We start from the raw sequence: 17,924 nt of genomic DNA on the forward strand, positions 1-17,924 counted from the left end.
AAACGCTGCCCCCATTAGAATTGCTCATATCTCGGAAAGGGCTGAGCCGAAAAATGTGGCAACACCAGGTACTGACAAGTCAAGGGTAGCGTGATCAATACAACTGCATGTTGAAATTGACCAAACTGTCCCTTTAACTCCCATCCTCCCATATGCTTGTGACCTCGTGATGACACACGCTTATTTTTAACAATTAACATTTTTTTGCGTCTTTTATCATTTTATTGACAGGACAGTTTGAGAGGTGGACAGGAAGCGAATGGGGAGAGAGACTGGGAGGGGTCGACAAATGACCTGGGTTGGGAATCGAACCCGTGTCGGCCGCATGGCAGATGAGTGCCCCACCGGTTGGCCACGGCAGGGCCGACGACTCAAGTTTAATTCAACATCTCTCAAAAACAAAACTCAAAGGTCATTTTCTCGTTTGCAATTGGGATGGTGAATTGGGAAAAGTCCCACAAAAGTTGTTGCAGGGAAACTTTATTATTTTCTCCACGGAGGCGGGGTGTCAGCAAAGCCAAGGCCACAAGCACATTTAAATGGCCCTCGAGACATAGGTCCCCCTCGCATGGACTAGACCCAAGGATGACCGGAGCCCTCAGAATATTTATTATTTAGAAGGTTTTATTTTCTATACTTTTTTTACACAAAAATAAAATACATTTAAAAATATATATATATATGCTGAGTTGCTCTGGTCACCCCTGGGGCTAGTCGATGAGATGCTTTTCTTGCTTGGGAAAAGTCTTGTTTCACTTGCAATGGTCTATTAAAATGGGCTCCCAGCCAATTTACCATTTTTACTCTCATGTCCAGCCAAGAAACCTCTTGGTCTACAATCTTTATGCACACACTCAAAGGTGATCAAAAATGATTTACTGCCCAAAGTTACATGGCAAAAGTAGTTTTTATAAAGTATTCATCTCTTCTCTGCAGCATGTGTTAACTATATTGTGACACAGAACTCCAGCACACAAGTGCACACTGCTTCACCTGTGCTAGCAACCCCAATGGGGCGGTACAGCGAGACGGTACCACGCTCAGGATACCTCAGTCATGGAGGAGGATGGGGGAGAGCACTGGTTAATTACTCCCCCCACCAACCTGGCGGGTCAGGAGGAGTCGAGCCAGCAACCTTTGGGCTATAAGTCTGACGCCCTAACCGCTTACCCATGACTGCCCTAAGGTAAGCTACATCATCCGTCGGAAACACAATGTTCAGTTTTGTGCATGAAATTTGCAATCCAAGCAACTTGGTGTCCTTTGAAACAGAGTGCTTGAAAAAAAAACCTTCCTTCCTCCATTCTCCATGCAGTGTGCCACAGTTGTCCTACACACCCAAGTGTAGGAGGTGGGAACAGGGCCGTTTCATGATATTCGGGGGCCCTAGGCAAAGACGAGTGTTCTCTTCAAACTAATGGGGAGGGGGGTCCTCAAGAGAGATTCCGATAGCAATATCATTGCACTTTTCGATCATTGAATTTAGGGAGGCTTTGCCTCACCCACAAAGTTTTGCCATTGGAGTCATTTGAATACAGTAGCCTACATAACCAGTCTTTACCCAGGGCTGCCCATTCAGATGGTGGCCCTGGGCAATTGCCTAGTTTCCTTGCTTGGTTTATGACAGACCTGGAGAGGGGGAAGATAGGGAAGCATGATGATGGGAAAAAGGTTTTGACCTCAGTGCTTACGCTCTGTTACCAGACTACATCCTGTTGTAGGGGTACACACCATGAGTGCTCATTTCCTCCTCTGGTGGACATTGTGTGCATTCTAATACGTGACCTTGCGTCCTCCACTTGTGCTTGTGGCCTCGCCCCGCCTCCTGGCCCCTCCTCTGTGGAGAAAACAATAAAGTTTTCCAGCTGTCAGCCTGGCCACAACAACTTTTAGGGGACTGTTTTTCATTCACCATCCCAATTGCAAATGAGAAAATGACTTTACATTTGTGCTTTTGCAAGATTTTGAATTAATTTTCTGTAAGGGAGGACGGAAGTCTGCATATTGGAATTCACCCATTGTGGTGCACTTACAGGACAACCCGCTCACTAGATCCGTAGACACCTCCTACACACCCAGTACCCAGAGTAGTCTATCACACACACACACACACACACACACACACACACACACACACACACACACACACACACACACACACACACACACACACACACACACACACACACACACACACACACACACACACACAGAGAAGACAGGAATAGACCTACATACCATGTGTATACAGTGCCACAGACATGCCTGCACACACACCTCCATTAAAACGCACGCACGCACGCACGCACGTACGTACGCACGCACGCACGCACGCACGCACTTACGCACGCACGCACGCACGCACGCACGCACGCACGCACGCACGCACGCATGCAAACCTGAACTCTCCATTGTAGCAGTTATCGGTTGGGCAAATAGGCATGCTGAAGTGATAAGAGTGCACGGGTAGCAGCTGCATATAGGGGTTTGTTCAGCACTAGGAGGCCAAGTGTACTTTCCTTAACCGCTATTTCTCATTTGCATCTAATTCAACTCTTCCTGGTGGCCTTTGTCCTTTTTGAATGTGCAGAGGAATGCACAAAGGCTAGTTACGTATACATTCTACAGACAGCTTTGGCCAGGCCTAGGACACAGTCGAGTCAACTAAAACGGGCCCCCACTCATGGGGAACCAATTCTGGGCCATTCTCCCTAAGTCTGGGAAAAGAACCCCCTCAAAACCGACCCCCTCACAAATTTGGGTAACAGAACAAATGTGAGTGAAGATATCAGTGAGACTCAACTTAGAGAGTTGACATAGTATTTCAGAAACTCATTACCATCGATACAGCATGCTGTAGGCCAGGGGTGGGGAACCTTTTTCATTCGAGGGGCCACTTCAAATTACTCTGAGGGCCATAAAAGTCAGCCGAGGGCCGTTCTATAAACACAAACCAGGATTTCCCCCTGCACTTTAGGCTTATTTTGAAGGCAGCCATCTTTAAAACAGACCCCACCTTCTCTAGGTCCCCTGAATATAGCTTAATTGTATTGCACAGGTAATTTCTGAGATTCCTTTACAAAATATGTCATATTTCATGTGAAACTACATTACATTAAAATTGTCTGGGGGCGGATAAAATGGCCTCAAGGGCCGCAAACGGCCCTCCAGACATAGGTTCCCCACCCCTGCTGTAGGCTATAGAACAGTTACATACAGACAGGGCCAATGACAGCTTTCACCAGGCCCGGGACAAAAGCATCTGAAAGGGCCCCCCTCTTAATACATATAATAATGGGGTCCCAACTCTCTGTTAGATTCAAGAAAGCACCCCACCACACTCCCGCACACTGCCCACATTTCATCGTTCAATAGCAACGTTTAGGCCTATTGACCATCTTCAAGCAATGCACCTGACCAAAGGAGGTGAGCAATTTCTACACAAAAACTCCAAATTTTATGACAAGAGCCTGCTAAAATTATCAAGCAAAACTTGGCCTAAGTTTAAAAAAATAAATAAATTCAAATGATAGTCCTAACAGTGCAGGAGACTAGCCTATTGTGCATGAACCCTTGTTGCAAAAATGTGCAGATGTGAAGCACAGATTTTGTCATATCTTTAAGATCACTGCAATTTAGTATGATGGTGGTCTTATCTATAAGACAAACCCGCTCTGCTGGCTGGATGGGGGTCTGAGTATTTTGTGTTTGTGGGGATAAGTCAGTGTGCTTATCTGTTATTTTTCTCTCTCTCTCTCTGTTTGTGCCCCCAACATAAAACTCTTTATCCCATTAAAGTGTTTTCCTACACAAGCACCCCCCGATCCCCTTTATTTAATCCTCTAGTCACAGCACAGGGCATGGCAAAGGGGGTGTGGGGAGGGGGGAGACGACGGATGACAGTTACCATAGCAACAGAGTTTTAATTATCTTTAGTCACAGAGAGGGAGTTTGGAAGGGGGTGATGGTGGTGGTGGGGGCGGGGGCGGGGGGTTGAGATTAATACAAGTCAGATTAATAGGCCTACAACTTCAGTTTTACTGGGTGCCAAATGGATTTGGCCATGTCAGCAAATCATAGGCTAGATCTCTATAATTCCTGTGGATTGATGAGATCACGGAAAAGCCTCATTCAACCGTCCGTTGGTGCTTCATCAGCTTGTTTAGGCTACTGTGCCAACTGAAGTAGGCCTACACATCATATTATGACATAAAATTGTTTCTCATTGTCTTTCAATAGGCCCAGAGACCCGAGTCCATAGGAAGTAGGCCTAACCTATAACGAATGTCCTCTAGTGGTTGAAAAAGAAAAACATGTAGCCTAGTAATTGAGAAATAATTTTGCATGCGAATGAGGTTGTAGCCTACAATTCAGAGCTGGTAGGCCAAACACAACTTAGCCTACATTGGACAAATGGAAGGTTTTTTGTTAAAATGTAGCCACATTCTTGATAATCCTAACTTGTTGGTCAGATCAGGTTGACTGACCACATACCTTGTAAAAGTTTTGTTTTACCTCATGTGGATATTTAACCTACTTAACCAGCAGAGGGCAGTGATACACAACATTTAGAAAAAATATCCTGGCCAATCCTGCAAAAAAGGGAACGGAGAGGCCGGAAATGACTCGCCTGGAATCTGGAACTACAGTTTCCGTTGTCTGAGTTCGAGGGCGTTTTTTTCTATCTTCGTACCACCAGATTTTTTGGGTGGTGGCTGTTTGTTTAACAACTTCAGAATTCCTCTGATCAAGTTTAGTGCAAAGACGCCTGGACTGGGATATCCTCAGCTGACCATCGCCTTTTGATTGGATTCTTATTTCACGTCTACGATTCTTGTTTTTCTCTTTGGGAAAACAAGTTAAATCAACAAAGGGAGGTTTTACTAGCTCACTAAAAGAGGCTACATTAGCTGGCTTGCTAGCTAGTTAGCTAACTTACAGAAGCGTCAAGGGAACGCAACGCTCAGATGCAGGCCATAAAGTGTGTAGTCGTGGGAGACGGGTAAGTAATTTCAGTGTATTCTCTTTACTATGTCTTATTGTAAGTTTGTTGGTATATCGTTGTCACGTACGTCCCGATATTACATCGGACTCATGCTGCCGCAGTCTTCCCCAGATCTTTTAGCATAGTCGATATGTTAGCCAACATTAGCCAAGTGTGTTGCGGTGCCGACAGACTTTGTTGAGTATCTGCTAGTGACTGTGCTAACATGCCAACTTCACTCATTGAAACGTATAGCTCTAACTACTGCTAGAACTAGTAGAGCCAAGTATGTTCCGCATTCCTGCTCATGCCAATTCTTTTCGTTGTCGTCAGCTATTCATACCTTTTATGAAGGGAACATAATTTTAACATTATGCTCATAAAGCCCATGCAATGTATTCGTTAGCTCAATAAGTCATAGATGTTGATGGCATGCTCATAAGCTAGGGCTGGGCGAGAAGTAGGCTATCGGTCCCAAATCAAAATGTTCCAGTGGTCATGTAGCTAACGCTGTTTATTATCTTGATTAAACACACCGGCTGTGATTTACTTGAAACGTTTGTTTTCCGTATAGCCTGCTAATAGCATAGTCAAATACCAACATTTTGTAGATGGCTACTAACACCATCGATGGACCAAATCATTTTAAAGCAAATTTGTAGCTGCATTTTGACTCGGGTGGGATAACATACTCCAGACGCCTCTTGATCCAGGAGGGAATTTTAGCAGTACCTTGTGTCCAGACCTAGGGTGGGACCTCTGAAGACAAGCTATTGGATGATGTCTCTTCCTTTTAACCCAGCATAAAAAACAAACTGATTCAATGTCATTGTCATGTTTGGACTCAAGTTGGCGAATCTGTGCTTAAGTTGCTTGCATTTTATGTTGATGGCTCATTAATTATGATCACATACGTTCAGCTGGGTGTTGTTTAGTTGTTATTCCACCCGTATTACTGTACAATTCGTATTTTAAAGCCAATTAAACGGATAGACTGCTGGCCTATGTCTAAATACGATGATGTCAAGCTTGACTTAAAGCCCCAGTTGAAACTGAGCACCACAGTTGGGTGACATCACCGACGTATTAATTGATTGTGCTGCAGTATGGGGAAAAAAATCAACAACGCGTTTCCATTATCTCTGGAAAACCTGGCACCATGCTTTGTTATTGACGAATAAGAAGAGCAAGTGCCTTACAGTTACAACGCACAAAAGCGGTCCACAAACAACGAGTCTTAAGAAAAGGGAGGCATGGGCAAGGCAAGGCGGTCTTGAGTCAGCAGCAGCTGATTACAGTCTGCTTTCTATTGGCTTAAGTAGGTCACGGTTGTTAAAGGTGTTTATCCCCCCACACCCCACTCCCATACCTGTGAAGCAAGGCTACCATTTGTGTTTTCCAGCTGTGAAACACATTGTTTCGGTAATGTGTGAGGACAAGTAAAGCATTGTCGGGAATGTCTTGTCTAGCAATTCTTGAGTTTCCAGTTTTTTTTTCATGCAGTGACCTCGACCAGTGTTTCCTGATTCGTGGTCAGTTACTATTTCTGATACAAGTTCCTTGATTGTGGCAGGCGAAAATGCTTCAGTCTGTCTGTGAGGAAGTAGTATGGATTTGTTGTGAAAGCCCGTTTGTTTCTGGCAACGGAGGTTAAGACGGGCCGTTGTGGTTGCTTGTTCGTTCTAGATCACCTTTCTGTGTGTGTTTGTGTAAGTGTGTGAGAGATGTGTATTATGTATAGATGTGGGAATGATTGTTATAGGTGATTTATGTACATATGCTGCACATGTATTTGATTTGTGCCACAAGACAGCTGAATTTCTGAGGAGATATTGGATCAACTATTTCAGTGTTGCGTTGGATGTGCTAATCACATAATGTTGTCGACTTGACTTATAAGTAAATTATTTAGTACTGATACATTATACTAAGGATGTTTTCTTGCTTTCTTTCCCATGCCAGTGCGGTGGGTAAAACATGTCTCCTCATCAGCTACACCACCAATGCCTTCCCCGGGGAGTACATCCCTACTGTGTGAGTATACCATTAACCATGACCAGCCTGTGGCCGAAAACACAACACCAAGTAGTAGTAGTAGGAGTAGTAGTAGCAGTAGTATTGTATTATCATCAATATCCAACCGATGCCTTCCCTGGGTATGAGTATCATGCCATTTGGATAATGCCATGTTTTGGCATTATCACTACTTTATTTACACTTTTTACGTATCTGCTAATACACACACACACACACACACACACACACACACACACACACACACACACACACACACACACACACAAACACCATAAATCAAGCCTACCAAGTGGTATATATGTACTATAATAAATGTATAGCTGATACACTAAAAAGTACAACACTGTCTTAATACCATCTTATATGAAACATGCATCAAAGCAGCTTTTATACCAAGCCTGTTAGCTAAATGGGACAAAGGCCACAGAATCATGCTCATGATATCAGCCCCCGGGCGAGTAAAAAGTAAGTACACAACCACCAAAACATGCCACTTAACTAATTGTGTGTGTGCGTGTGTGCACGCGTCTGTGTGTGCACATGTGTATGTGCGTGTTCGTGTGTGTGTGTTCAGGTTCGACAACTACTCTGCCAATGTGATGGTGGATGGGAAGCCAGTAAACCTGGGCCTTTGGGATACGGCGGGTCAGGAGGACTACGACAGGCTCCGTCCCCTCTCCTACCCACAGACGGTGAGACAGCCAAACACCCTATACCAGGGGTATTCAATTATATTTCAACGAGGGCCATTTTTTCAAATTCCTCCCAGTAAAGGGGCCGAACTATACATATGTATTATGGTTGCCGACTGTCTATGAAAAAAATATGGGAGACTTCATTGAAGTGGTGGGTCTGGGGGTCCTCCCCCAAATTTTTTTGCATTTCTTAGATGTCATTTCCTGCATTTTAACGTCCCGTGTCCCGTTTCAGCATGATAACGGAGCCCATACTTTTCTCTATAAATTCCAATAAACGATTCTATATTTGAAGGGGCTTGTGGGGGGCCAGAACCTTGCTGTCCAAGGGCGGCATCTGGCCCCAGGGCCGCCATTTGAACAGCCCTGCTCTATACATACTGGAGGTTGGATTCCAATATGCGGACTCCCATCCTCCCTTGCCTCCCCGTGGCCTCATGATGACGTCACAGACAACAGAATATGTATTTTAATATCTCGCAAAAGCTCAATTCTGATATCTTTTTCTCATTCGCAAATGGGATGGTGAATGAAGAATAGTCCCCCCAAAAGTTGTTGTGGCTAGGCTGATAGCAGGTAAACTTCATTCTTTTCTATACAGAGGCTGGGCGTCAGTGAAGAAAATTCAGGGGGACATACTAAGAACATGGTTAAGTGATAAACCAGGCTACAGGAAGTGGTAAACTTGGTAATAGATATACCTGCAGGCACCATTTGGTTAAGAAAATGACGGCTCCAGGCTCTTCTGTGAGATAATTTACCTCTACCGCAAGGTTAACTGATCCCCCCCCCCCCCCCCCCAGGTGTCCAACAGAACACACAAATGAACATTCATTGCAAGGCAGATAGACGTGTAGCATACAATCAGACAGATCACATACATTCACACATTAGGCAGATCAAACCTCTATCACCCATCTGCATACAAATAACATTACCTGGATAGAAAAACAGCACACAGGCGTTGTAATGTGTATTTCTATCATGACGTTTTTTTCACACTTAAAAACAACAAAAACAAACCTAAAACAGCTCAATTCCAACTATGTGATAAACATTTCATGTTGTCATGTTTCCCATGAACATGAAATGCGCTATGCCTCAGCACATGTGTGATGTACAATGCGGTACAGTCGGAGGAAACGTGACTGAGGAGAAGTCGCTATTAGTGGTTTCGATTAGAAGCTATTGGTGGCTTGCTTTATAATGGGGAAGGATGGGGTGGGGAAGTATTGTGAAATTTGGGAAATGATGGACAGAACAAAAACAAGACGCAACAAGGAAACCCCATTGCAGAAATTGTTCCGTCTCTTCCTTGATCGATAGATGGCTGGGTAGATTGAAAGATGAATGTATTCGTCAGTAGCTCGTTAGCCTAAGGGACCTGCAAAAAACGCCCGCTACATGCAGAAGCCCTTTTTGGGATCTCAGCCTCAGAAGCACATACAAATATGAAATGAGTTGCTTTTAAAAGCTAAGACCCTCAACTTGCATTAAAACAGTGTTTCTCAAACTTTTTTCAGACCAAGGACCACTTAGTCCCCCCAAAAATGTTCAAGGACCACCTGTTAACTGAATTGACAGTTGACGGGTGCTAATTTGACACTGCTAATTTCGATGCAGATCACATACCTTTTATTCAAGTCTGTCTTATTGTGATGAAAATGAGACTTCAGCTATAGCATTGCAATACTGTTACAAATATAGCCTACTGCTAGCTTGTCTTGGAAAAATAGAAATCCCCTTGTGGACCACCTGAGCTCTGTCGCGGACCACTAGTGGTCCCCGGACCACACTTTGAGAATCACTGCATTAGAATATGTTCATTTGGCTCCATTATGCCCACCTTTTTCATTAAAAAAATCTCAAATCTCATGAGCCTGAATGCTGCGTCCATGCGGCTTCAGGTGCCAGGGTTAATGTTGTGCTGTGCAGCATCCAGCATGAATGGGTTAATGCAGTGTTTCTCAACCTTTTTCTTCGAGTACCCATATTTTTTACCATTACAAACTTTGGTGACCCAATGGCGCGAGCGCCGCCACGAGAGGGAGTCACATGATACTCTGTTTCCTGCAAAAACTCATTTGTTATCATTTTATTCCTCAATTTGTCTTCATTCAAATATAGAATAACTGTTTGATGTATCACTTACATTTTGTTGCTTCAATGCATATATTAGTTTAAATGCTTTGTCATTTATTCAACATGGGCTAAATATGGTATTAAAATGAAACCCCTTAAAATCAAGAGGGCTACGCGACGCACTGTGGATCTTTGGCGACCCATAGGTTGGGTCCCGACCCATAGGTTGAGAAACCCTGGGTTAATGTATTCTTTTATCATACTGTATTATATTACAGACATACACAGGTAGATGCATGTACTGTGCAAATGTATTGCTGGAATGTTGACTACCGTATATTCTGCTTGTGTTTGGGTATGCGAGCAATCCTCCTGCCCCCCACTACACCCCGCCCCGCCCCACTGCAGCACCCCCAATCAGTTGCCATGGATGACCCCATAGATTGGCATGGATTCATGCATCTTTTATGCATGAAACTCGGTGTCCATTGACCGTGATAATGTCAAGCCGTGCTTATTTAGGCAGCCAAAGGAGGAAGTGAAAGACTTGCTTGTTTGGCCCTTTTGAGTCCCTGCCACAGACTTCACTCTGTCTTTCTCGCTCTGTCTTTCTCTCTCTCTCCCCGTGTCTTTCGCTCGCTCGCTCTGTGTCCAGCAGTGCTGAAGCGAGAGTGGCCCTCGTGTCCGCGACCAAACATTGTTCCCAAATAGTTACCAAGCAATGCCCCACCACGCCATTCATTCAGCACTCATTAATCATTGACCGCGAAACACAATGGGTTATGCAATACAATTAGGAGACTATGCTTCTGCAATTTGTTTGTCTCTAAATGTCTCTCCTCTCGGCCCTTGGCTCGGGGGTAAACAAGCAGCCATTATTATGGGATATGTTCTTCGGGGTGGGGCTAATCCACCCAAGAGACAGATGAGCAAATAAACAAAAACATGTTTAGTGGTTTGATATTCTCTCTTTTTTCCCTTCTTTCTTTTTTTTAACAGGATGTGTTCTTGATTTGCTTCTCGCTCGTCAGTCCCGCCTCCTTTGAAAACGTCCGTGCCAAGGTAAGCGATCCGTCTACAGACGTTTCACGGTTGACGTTTGGTTTCCTCTGTTTTTATTTACTACTGCTACTTGTTACAACATCAATTCAGACTCAGGATGGGTTGTTTTTGGAAAGCTACAGTCTTCACGGCCACTTGAACTACCTCTCACCGCTCTCGCAGGAAACGCATTGTCATGTTTCATGGATTCGCGCAATGACATTCAATAGACAGTTGTGTAGTCTATCTATGGTATCGCTGACTTGCGCTTGAAGACATCATGCCCATGAAGTTGACTCTGAAGGAGGAGGCGGTGGTGGTGGTGTGGGGAAGAGAGGGTTCAAGCAGAGATATTCTATAGAGATATGCCAACATAATAGGTTTCTATGGGCACCCAACGTGACCAGGTTCCGGTCTGCCTAAAGGGGCGTGTCATAATGCTCCTACAATGAATAGAACAGTCCTTAGGTCTGCCTAGGTCCGCCTAAGGGGGGCCATAATAGAACCAGGAAACAATGGGCCAATGGAACCTCTCTCTCTCTACTCTCTCTGGTTCAAGAGTGGACTGGACTTGGCAGGATCCCTGTGTTGTAATAATGTGTGTCACGTGATAACCGAGCAGAGCAGAGCAGCGCAGCGCAGCGGAGGCAAAGTTCATTTGGCCGCCATCCAGGAGGAAATCGGCTGCTCCTTCCTTCTGTTCCCCACCATAGATAAACATCTCGCACAGGTGGCTAGCGCTCAATGGGAGGGGGTGGGGGAGGGGGGTGTATTATTTCTGTGCGTTGTGGATGTATCATTGAGGCCTAAATGGAAAAAGTGATTTTGAGTCTCAAAAACAGTGGTCCATGTGAAAACAAATGTGTTCTGTAAACATCTCGCTCAGGTGGCTAGCGCTCAATGGAGGGGTGGGGGAAGGGGGTGTATTATTTCTGTGCTTGTGGATGCATCATTGAGGCCTAATGGAAAAAGTGATTTCAAGACTCAAAAGTGGTCCATGTGAAAAACAAATGTGTTCTGTAAACACGTTTTGATGTGTTTGTTTGTGCAGTGAATCCGTGTAGGAAGTGAGTGTGTTTATGGAGTGGGAAGCAAGTCTGTTCAGTGAAACCATATAGAAAGTAATGATTGTGTATTTATTTGTTTTTGTTTGTTTTGGCAGCCATGGCGTAATGGTTATAACCCTATTTGGAAGTGAAAAGAGGGTTTCTGTTCAAATCCCACCCTCACCTTTTTTGGGAAGAAAGTCCATCTATCCCTACACCTTCAGTCATGGCTGAAGTACCCTTGAGCAATGCATCTAACCCCACAATGCTCCAGAGACTCTAACCATGAATACTATGTAGTAACAAAGTTGCTTTGGATAAAAGAGTCATCTAAGAGTAATGCAGGGTTTCCATTAGGGATGCACCGATACCACTTTTTGGAAAACAGATACAAGTGCGAGTACATTAATGTGTGTACTTACCCATACAGATACCTTTTATCACCAAAATACAATGGAAATAAATGCATGGCCTTGTTTTTTTCCACCTGTGATATTTTTATTGTCCATTTCCATGTAGATTTAAATGTTAGTAAATGTATGAGGTGGCACTTTTTTTCCATGCTGCTTTCAAGTCCACAGAACGTGACAAGATTTTGCATTGTTTTGTGTAATAGCAGTATCGTTCCTGGTATCGGCAAGTGCTTGACCAGTATCAGTACCGGTATCGGTGCGCCCCTAGTTTCCCTAGCAATAACCAATACTCTGTAATAATAACTAAGTCACTTTGGATAAGTGTCAGCTAAGTGTGATGCAGGGTTTCAGCCACCACTTTACAGTTTAGGCAACCTCCTTGACAACAACCACCTCCCACCTTGACTAGATCCCTAGAATATCTACAGAAATAGAATGTCTTTTATTTGTCATTGTCACTCGCACAACAAAATTGAGCATTCCTTCTTGATTGAGAAAAAAAAATCAACAAGCTCATACAGGCAATTGTATGAGCATTTCATTTTTGGGGGTTTCACATCATATTTCTTATGACTCAACTGACGTGGTCTTTCCAATAATGATGGTCACATGTCTGTGATCAGACTTGGCATCAATACTGATAATCACAGTATCATAGATACAGACTAACTCCACACCCACCTTGACTAACTGAAATACTGTAATGTAAGGCCAATATTTGTTTTCATTCCTGCGCAGTGGTACCTCGAGGTCAGACACCACTGCCCCAAAACTCCCATCATCCTCGTAGGCACCAAGCTGGATTAAAAAAAAATTGAAGAAAGATATTTTTTGGTCTTTTTAGACTTTATTTATGATAGGACGGCACGAGAGAGACAGGAAATGAGTGGCGAGAAAGAGATGGGGAAGGACCGTCAAATGACCTGGGCAGGAAGGCTTGGACCCCCCCACATACACCACAGAAAGAGAATTAAAAAAAATGTTTGGTGGTGGTACTCAGAGGTCAGGCACCACTGCCCCAAGTAGTAACCAAGCTGGATTTTCAATGATGGTCACATACCGTAGATACAGGCTTGGACACCCCCCCCCCCATCTTAACTAACAAATGTTCTGTTGGGAAACACTGTGTGATGTAATGATGTTTATTTGTTTTTATTCCTGCGCAGTGGTACCCAGAGGTCAGGCACCACTGCCCCAACACTCCCATCATCCTGGTGGGCACCAAGCTGGATCTGAGGGACGATAAGGACACCATCGAGAAGCTGAAGGAGAAGAAGCTCACGCCCATCACCTACCCACAGGGCCTCGCCATGGCCAAGGAAATCGGTTAGACTCTTTTTTTTTTTTAGGGGCATTTTTGACTTTATTTCGATAGGACAGTATGAGAGGCGACAGGAAGTCAGTGGGAGAGAGAGATGAGGGGAGGATCAGCAAATGACCTGGCCGGAATCAGTAAATATATGGAGATGCCCTTTTTTTTTAAAAGCTCTAGTCATGGCTTTGAATGTAATGGGCAACCGTGGCCTGGTGGTTAAGATCAGCTTTAGATCAGGGGGTTGCAGGTTCGAATCCCACCCTTCCACTCCCTCTCATTGCAAGGTGAGGTGCCCTTGAGCAAGGCACCTAACCTCACACTGCTCCAGGGACTGAAACCAATAGCCTGTACTTAAAATAACGAAGTCACTTTGGATAAAAGCATCAGCCTAGTGTGATGGGATGTAATGTAATAAAATGAGAATAATATCAGTCCCGTCCCGCCCCACCCCCCTCACCTACCCACAGGATCTTGCCACGTCCAAGGAAATCGGTTAGTGCTTTTGAAGGCACACTATGTGATATTTGTGTAATTTTGAAGCTGGTTAGTCTCTAGGCATCAAATATCCACAGTGCCTAGTCTCTGAAAGTAGAATGAACAGTTCTTGCCCAAGGGAACTCGTCTTCAGTTTGGAGGATTACAGGTTCAAATCCCACGCTTACTATCCATGTACCATCCCTCCAAAGGAATGAATGTCTATTTGTGTTTTTATACAGTAAGACCAAAGGCCAAATGTTCATGCTGGCATGACCATAATTATTCTATTCCATCTCCTCCCATCACCGCAGGCGCAGTGAAGTACCTGGAGTGCTCAGCCTTGACACAGCGCGGCCTTAAGACGGTGTTCGACGAGGCCATCCGGGCAGTGCTGTGCCCGCCCCCCGTCAAGAAGAGGAAGAGGAAGTGCTCGCTACTTTAAAAACATCCACACGCACGATGAAAAAAAAACAGCGCGCGCACACAGTAACGAAACCGGCTGCAATCTGAGCTCACCTGGGATAGCGAGATGGGGGGTTGTCGGGGGAGGAGGAGAGGGGTGGCAGGGGAGGAGGAAGAGATTGGAGGAGGGTGGGGTGGGGAAGTGCGGAGATGAGTTTGTGCAGAACGTCTCGGGATAAGACGAGAGATAGACACACCGTTTATGCATATCGATCGATATGTCGTTCTCTCGTAAAAATTGTAATTAGTACTACTTGTATTCAATCGACGTCTATCCCTAAAGAAATCCCTAGAATTAATCGTCAAGCTCTTGATGGAAAAGGGCTCCAGACGTTTATTTTGTTTTCCGTACACTAAGAAAATTCCTGCTGCCTTCTAATAATGTTCTCTTTCTTTTACTTTCTTTTTTGTTTTTATCTCTAATGAGAAAGATAACACGAATACTCCTTGTTTTGTATTTCCATTTCTTTCTCTATCTATCCCCTGAGAGCCCACGTTTTTGTTTACAGTCTGCAAATGAGTAGAAATGGAGGTTTATTTTTGCCAAAATTTTCAAACGTGCAGATAACTGATTTCGCTCGGAATACGTCTACATGGAGTCATTTCTTTTTCATTTAACTACCTACAGAATATGAAATAAGAATGAACGGTTTCACACTCAAGACAGACAAAAAGAGATTTAAATGTAGTTATTCATTACTCTAAAAAAAGAACTTGTAGCTGAAAAAAAAAATGTACTAGACTGACAATGAATTTTAGACAGTTTCACCTTGAAAAGCGCTATGTGTATTGTGAATCAGACAAGCTGTTATAGATTGCATACTGTGTAAGTTGTCACTACTGCTATTATCCGCTGTGATTTAAAACTGAAATGTCATCGCAGATGTTACTCATTCAGCCGTGTCAACATGCGCTTTAGCTGCCTGGCCCGTTTAGACCTTTATACTGTAGCTAGCTTTGTCTCTTTACCGCGCATATGGAGAGAAAAGTGGTAATACGCAGTATTTCATACAGGCTACAGCTTTTTGTCTCGGTTGTGGATCTGCGAATATATACCTGGTTCATGTAATGAGAAAAAAGGCTCTGTGTGTATCTCTGTGAATTATTTTTCTCTGGGAAGTTCAGTGCCAGAGAGAGAGTTTGGTTCTTCTGTAGCACGGTGTATGTGTTGGCAGTGATTGGTCAGCTGGAGAAGACTTGCTTGTCGTGGGGAAGGCACAGTAGCAACGCTCCTGTGACAGGGCCGTCACCTGTTGTCCCTTATCACTGTTATCGCTCCACCTCAATAACCCACCCCACCCCAACCCAACTCAGCCAGTCATTGTGGAAATTCATAATTAATTATGCAGCTCTCCAAGTATGTTTTTATAATGCTGTGTACTTGCAAACATCATGGTGTAAAATTTGGTCTTTTTTTTGTTTCTCTTTTTTTGTTTTCTTTTAACACAAAGCTATTACTGTATTTCTTATTGAAAAGCTACGAACAATGTATTAACCAATACCTCCTGACATTAGAAATTGTAACTGACCATGTTTGTCGTCTTTGTGCCCTATAAAAAGTAAAAGTATAGCTTTAAGTGGTCCCATATACATTAGAAACAGAGTCAAATAAATACTCTTTAACCACTACTGTATCTTTGTTTCTGAAGTCTGAAGAAAGTTTTTTTTTTCTTCAAAAAATTGAGGTGGACCCCTAGTGGTTGGTTGATTTTTCGATGGCTTTTTGTCTTTGGCAAGGCAGCCAGTGACATGATGAAGGAAGTTGGACCAGCCACTGTTGAACTTGAACCGTGTGAAGAGGCCACCACATTTTATTTTCAGTCACATAATTGGGTTACCATCTTGAGTACATCATTACACATTTTTTTGTTTTGTTTCATTTTGCAAAATACAAATAAATGCATCTACAGTCACTTTGTTTTGCCTTTCTGTATCATTTTATTTATTTACACAGTAGGTGGCTATTGAAATTGGACCTCTGTCCTAATGGCCACTGTAATCTAAACATGTCAATCATTTATCTACACATTGTTAATAGATTATTAATATAACCAGGCTTGATGGGTTGGTCCATCACAACTGGACACGATGCAGGTATTTGAAGCAAGCATTCAGTCATTTCCTCTGCATTTGTAATCAAAATGCAATATTGTCATTCCAGTTGAAGCTCCAAAATGCACAGATTAATATTTGATCATAACATGTATTTGGAGCGCCTTTCACAAAACGCTTTTGGTGAAATGTTTAAAAGGCAGTTGGAAGAAAAAACAAAGCAACACTTACTAAAGCCACAAATTAGCTGGCTTGATTAAACATATACCTATGAATGTCAGTCGTGTCTGCGTGGAAAAAAGAAAAAAACATTGTGATGGCCGAAGGCCAAGTAGTGGTTCTCCAGTCAAAAGCGCTGCACAGGCCTACCGGGCCCAGTCCCAGGGGCCCACGAGTCAAGGACAAGCACAAGCCTCTATTTCCTTTCTTATAGTGCAGGGGTGGGGAAACTTTTTCATTCGAGGGGCCACTTCAAATTCATTCGAGGGCCGTACTATTAACACAAACCAGGATTTCCCCCTGCACTTTAGGCCTATGTTGAAGGCAGCCACCTTTAAAACGGCCCCCGCCTTCACTAGGTCACCTGAATATAACTTAATTGTATTGCAAATGTTTTTTCTAAGATTCCTTTACAAAATTTGTCATATTTCATGTGAAGCTGCATAACATTAAAATTATATCGGGGGATGGATAAAACGGCCTCAGGGGCCACAAACGACCCTCGAGACGATAGGTTCCTCACCACTGCTTCATAACCACACTTTTAACAGCTGTATTTTCACATTTTCTTGGGGGACAAATCCTCAAACCTCCAACAGTATAGGGTCTACAACATCTGGCCTAAAACCCAGATTTATTTTGTAAACGAACAATGCTCATGGAAGGGGGGCCTTTCTTGTTGTCTGGCCCAGGGCCTCATGAAGTCTTAAACCGTCCCTGGTCATAGGTGAGCCATTACTAACGCTGGGCCCATCATGTAGTCCATAGGGCAGCTTTGGGAGACCTCAGAGCCAGCTAAGGTCATATTCCATGTACTGGGTAATGTGGTAGGCGGTTTGCATGTGGAAAACAAAGTCTAGCAAGCTGTTGTCAATTTACTCCCTTGACCAAAAGTGGTCAGATTGTGAAATTAACGTGACGTGCTGTGTTTTAATTTCTGCTTGTGTCCTCAACACAGGTGTGCCAATTAGGATCAGCATGTTCAGTCAATTAATTTGAACAGAAAATTCACAGGCTACTGTACATTCATATGCGGGACAAAAACTGTTCATACCTGCATTACACACTTGTCTTAAGCATAATTGAAGGGGATGTTTTAGT

At 43.6% G+C, this 17,924-nt stretch overlaps 1 protein-coding gene across 1 annotated transcript; it reads left to right on the top strand.

Moving 5' to 3' along the window:
* Positions 1–4,669: 4,669 nt before the first annotated feature.
* LOC134466737 (ras-related C3 botulinum toxin substrate 1) lies at positions 4,670–16,465 on the top strand. Its single transcript, XM_063220606.1, has 6 exons — positions 4,670–5,002; positions 6,947–7,018; positions 7,596–7,713; positions 10,798–10,860; positions 13,465–13,624; positions 14,402–16,465. Exons 1-6 carry the CDS (start codon positions 4,968–4,970, stop codon positions 14,530–14,532), a joined length of 579 nt encoding a protein of 192 aa, XP_063076676.1. The 5' UTR covers positions 4,670–4,967; the 3' UTR covers positions 14,533–16,465.
* The last annotated feature ends 1,459 nt before the right edge of the window (positions 16,466–17,924 follow it).

This window comes from Engraulis encrasicolus, chromosome 17 (genome assembly GCF_034702125.1).
Source record: "Engraulis encrasicolus isolate BLACKSEA-1 chromosome 17, IST_EnEncr_1.0, whole genome shotgun sequence".
Lineage (NCBI taxonomy): Eukaryota > Metazoa > Chordata > Actinopteri > Clupeiformes > Engraulidae > Engraulis > Engraulis encrasicolus.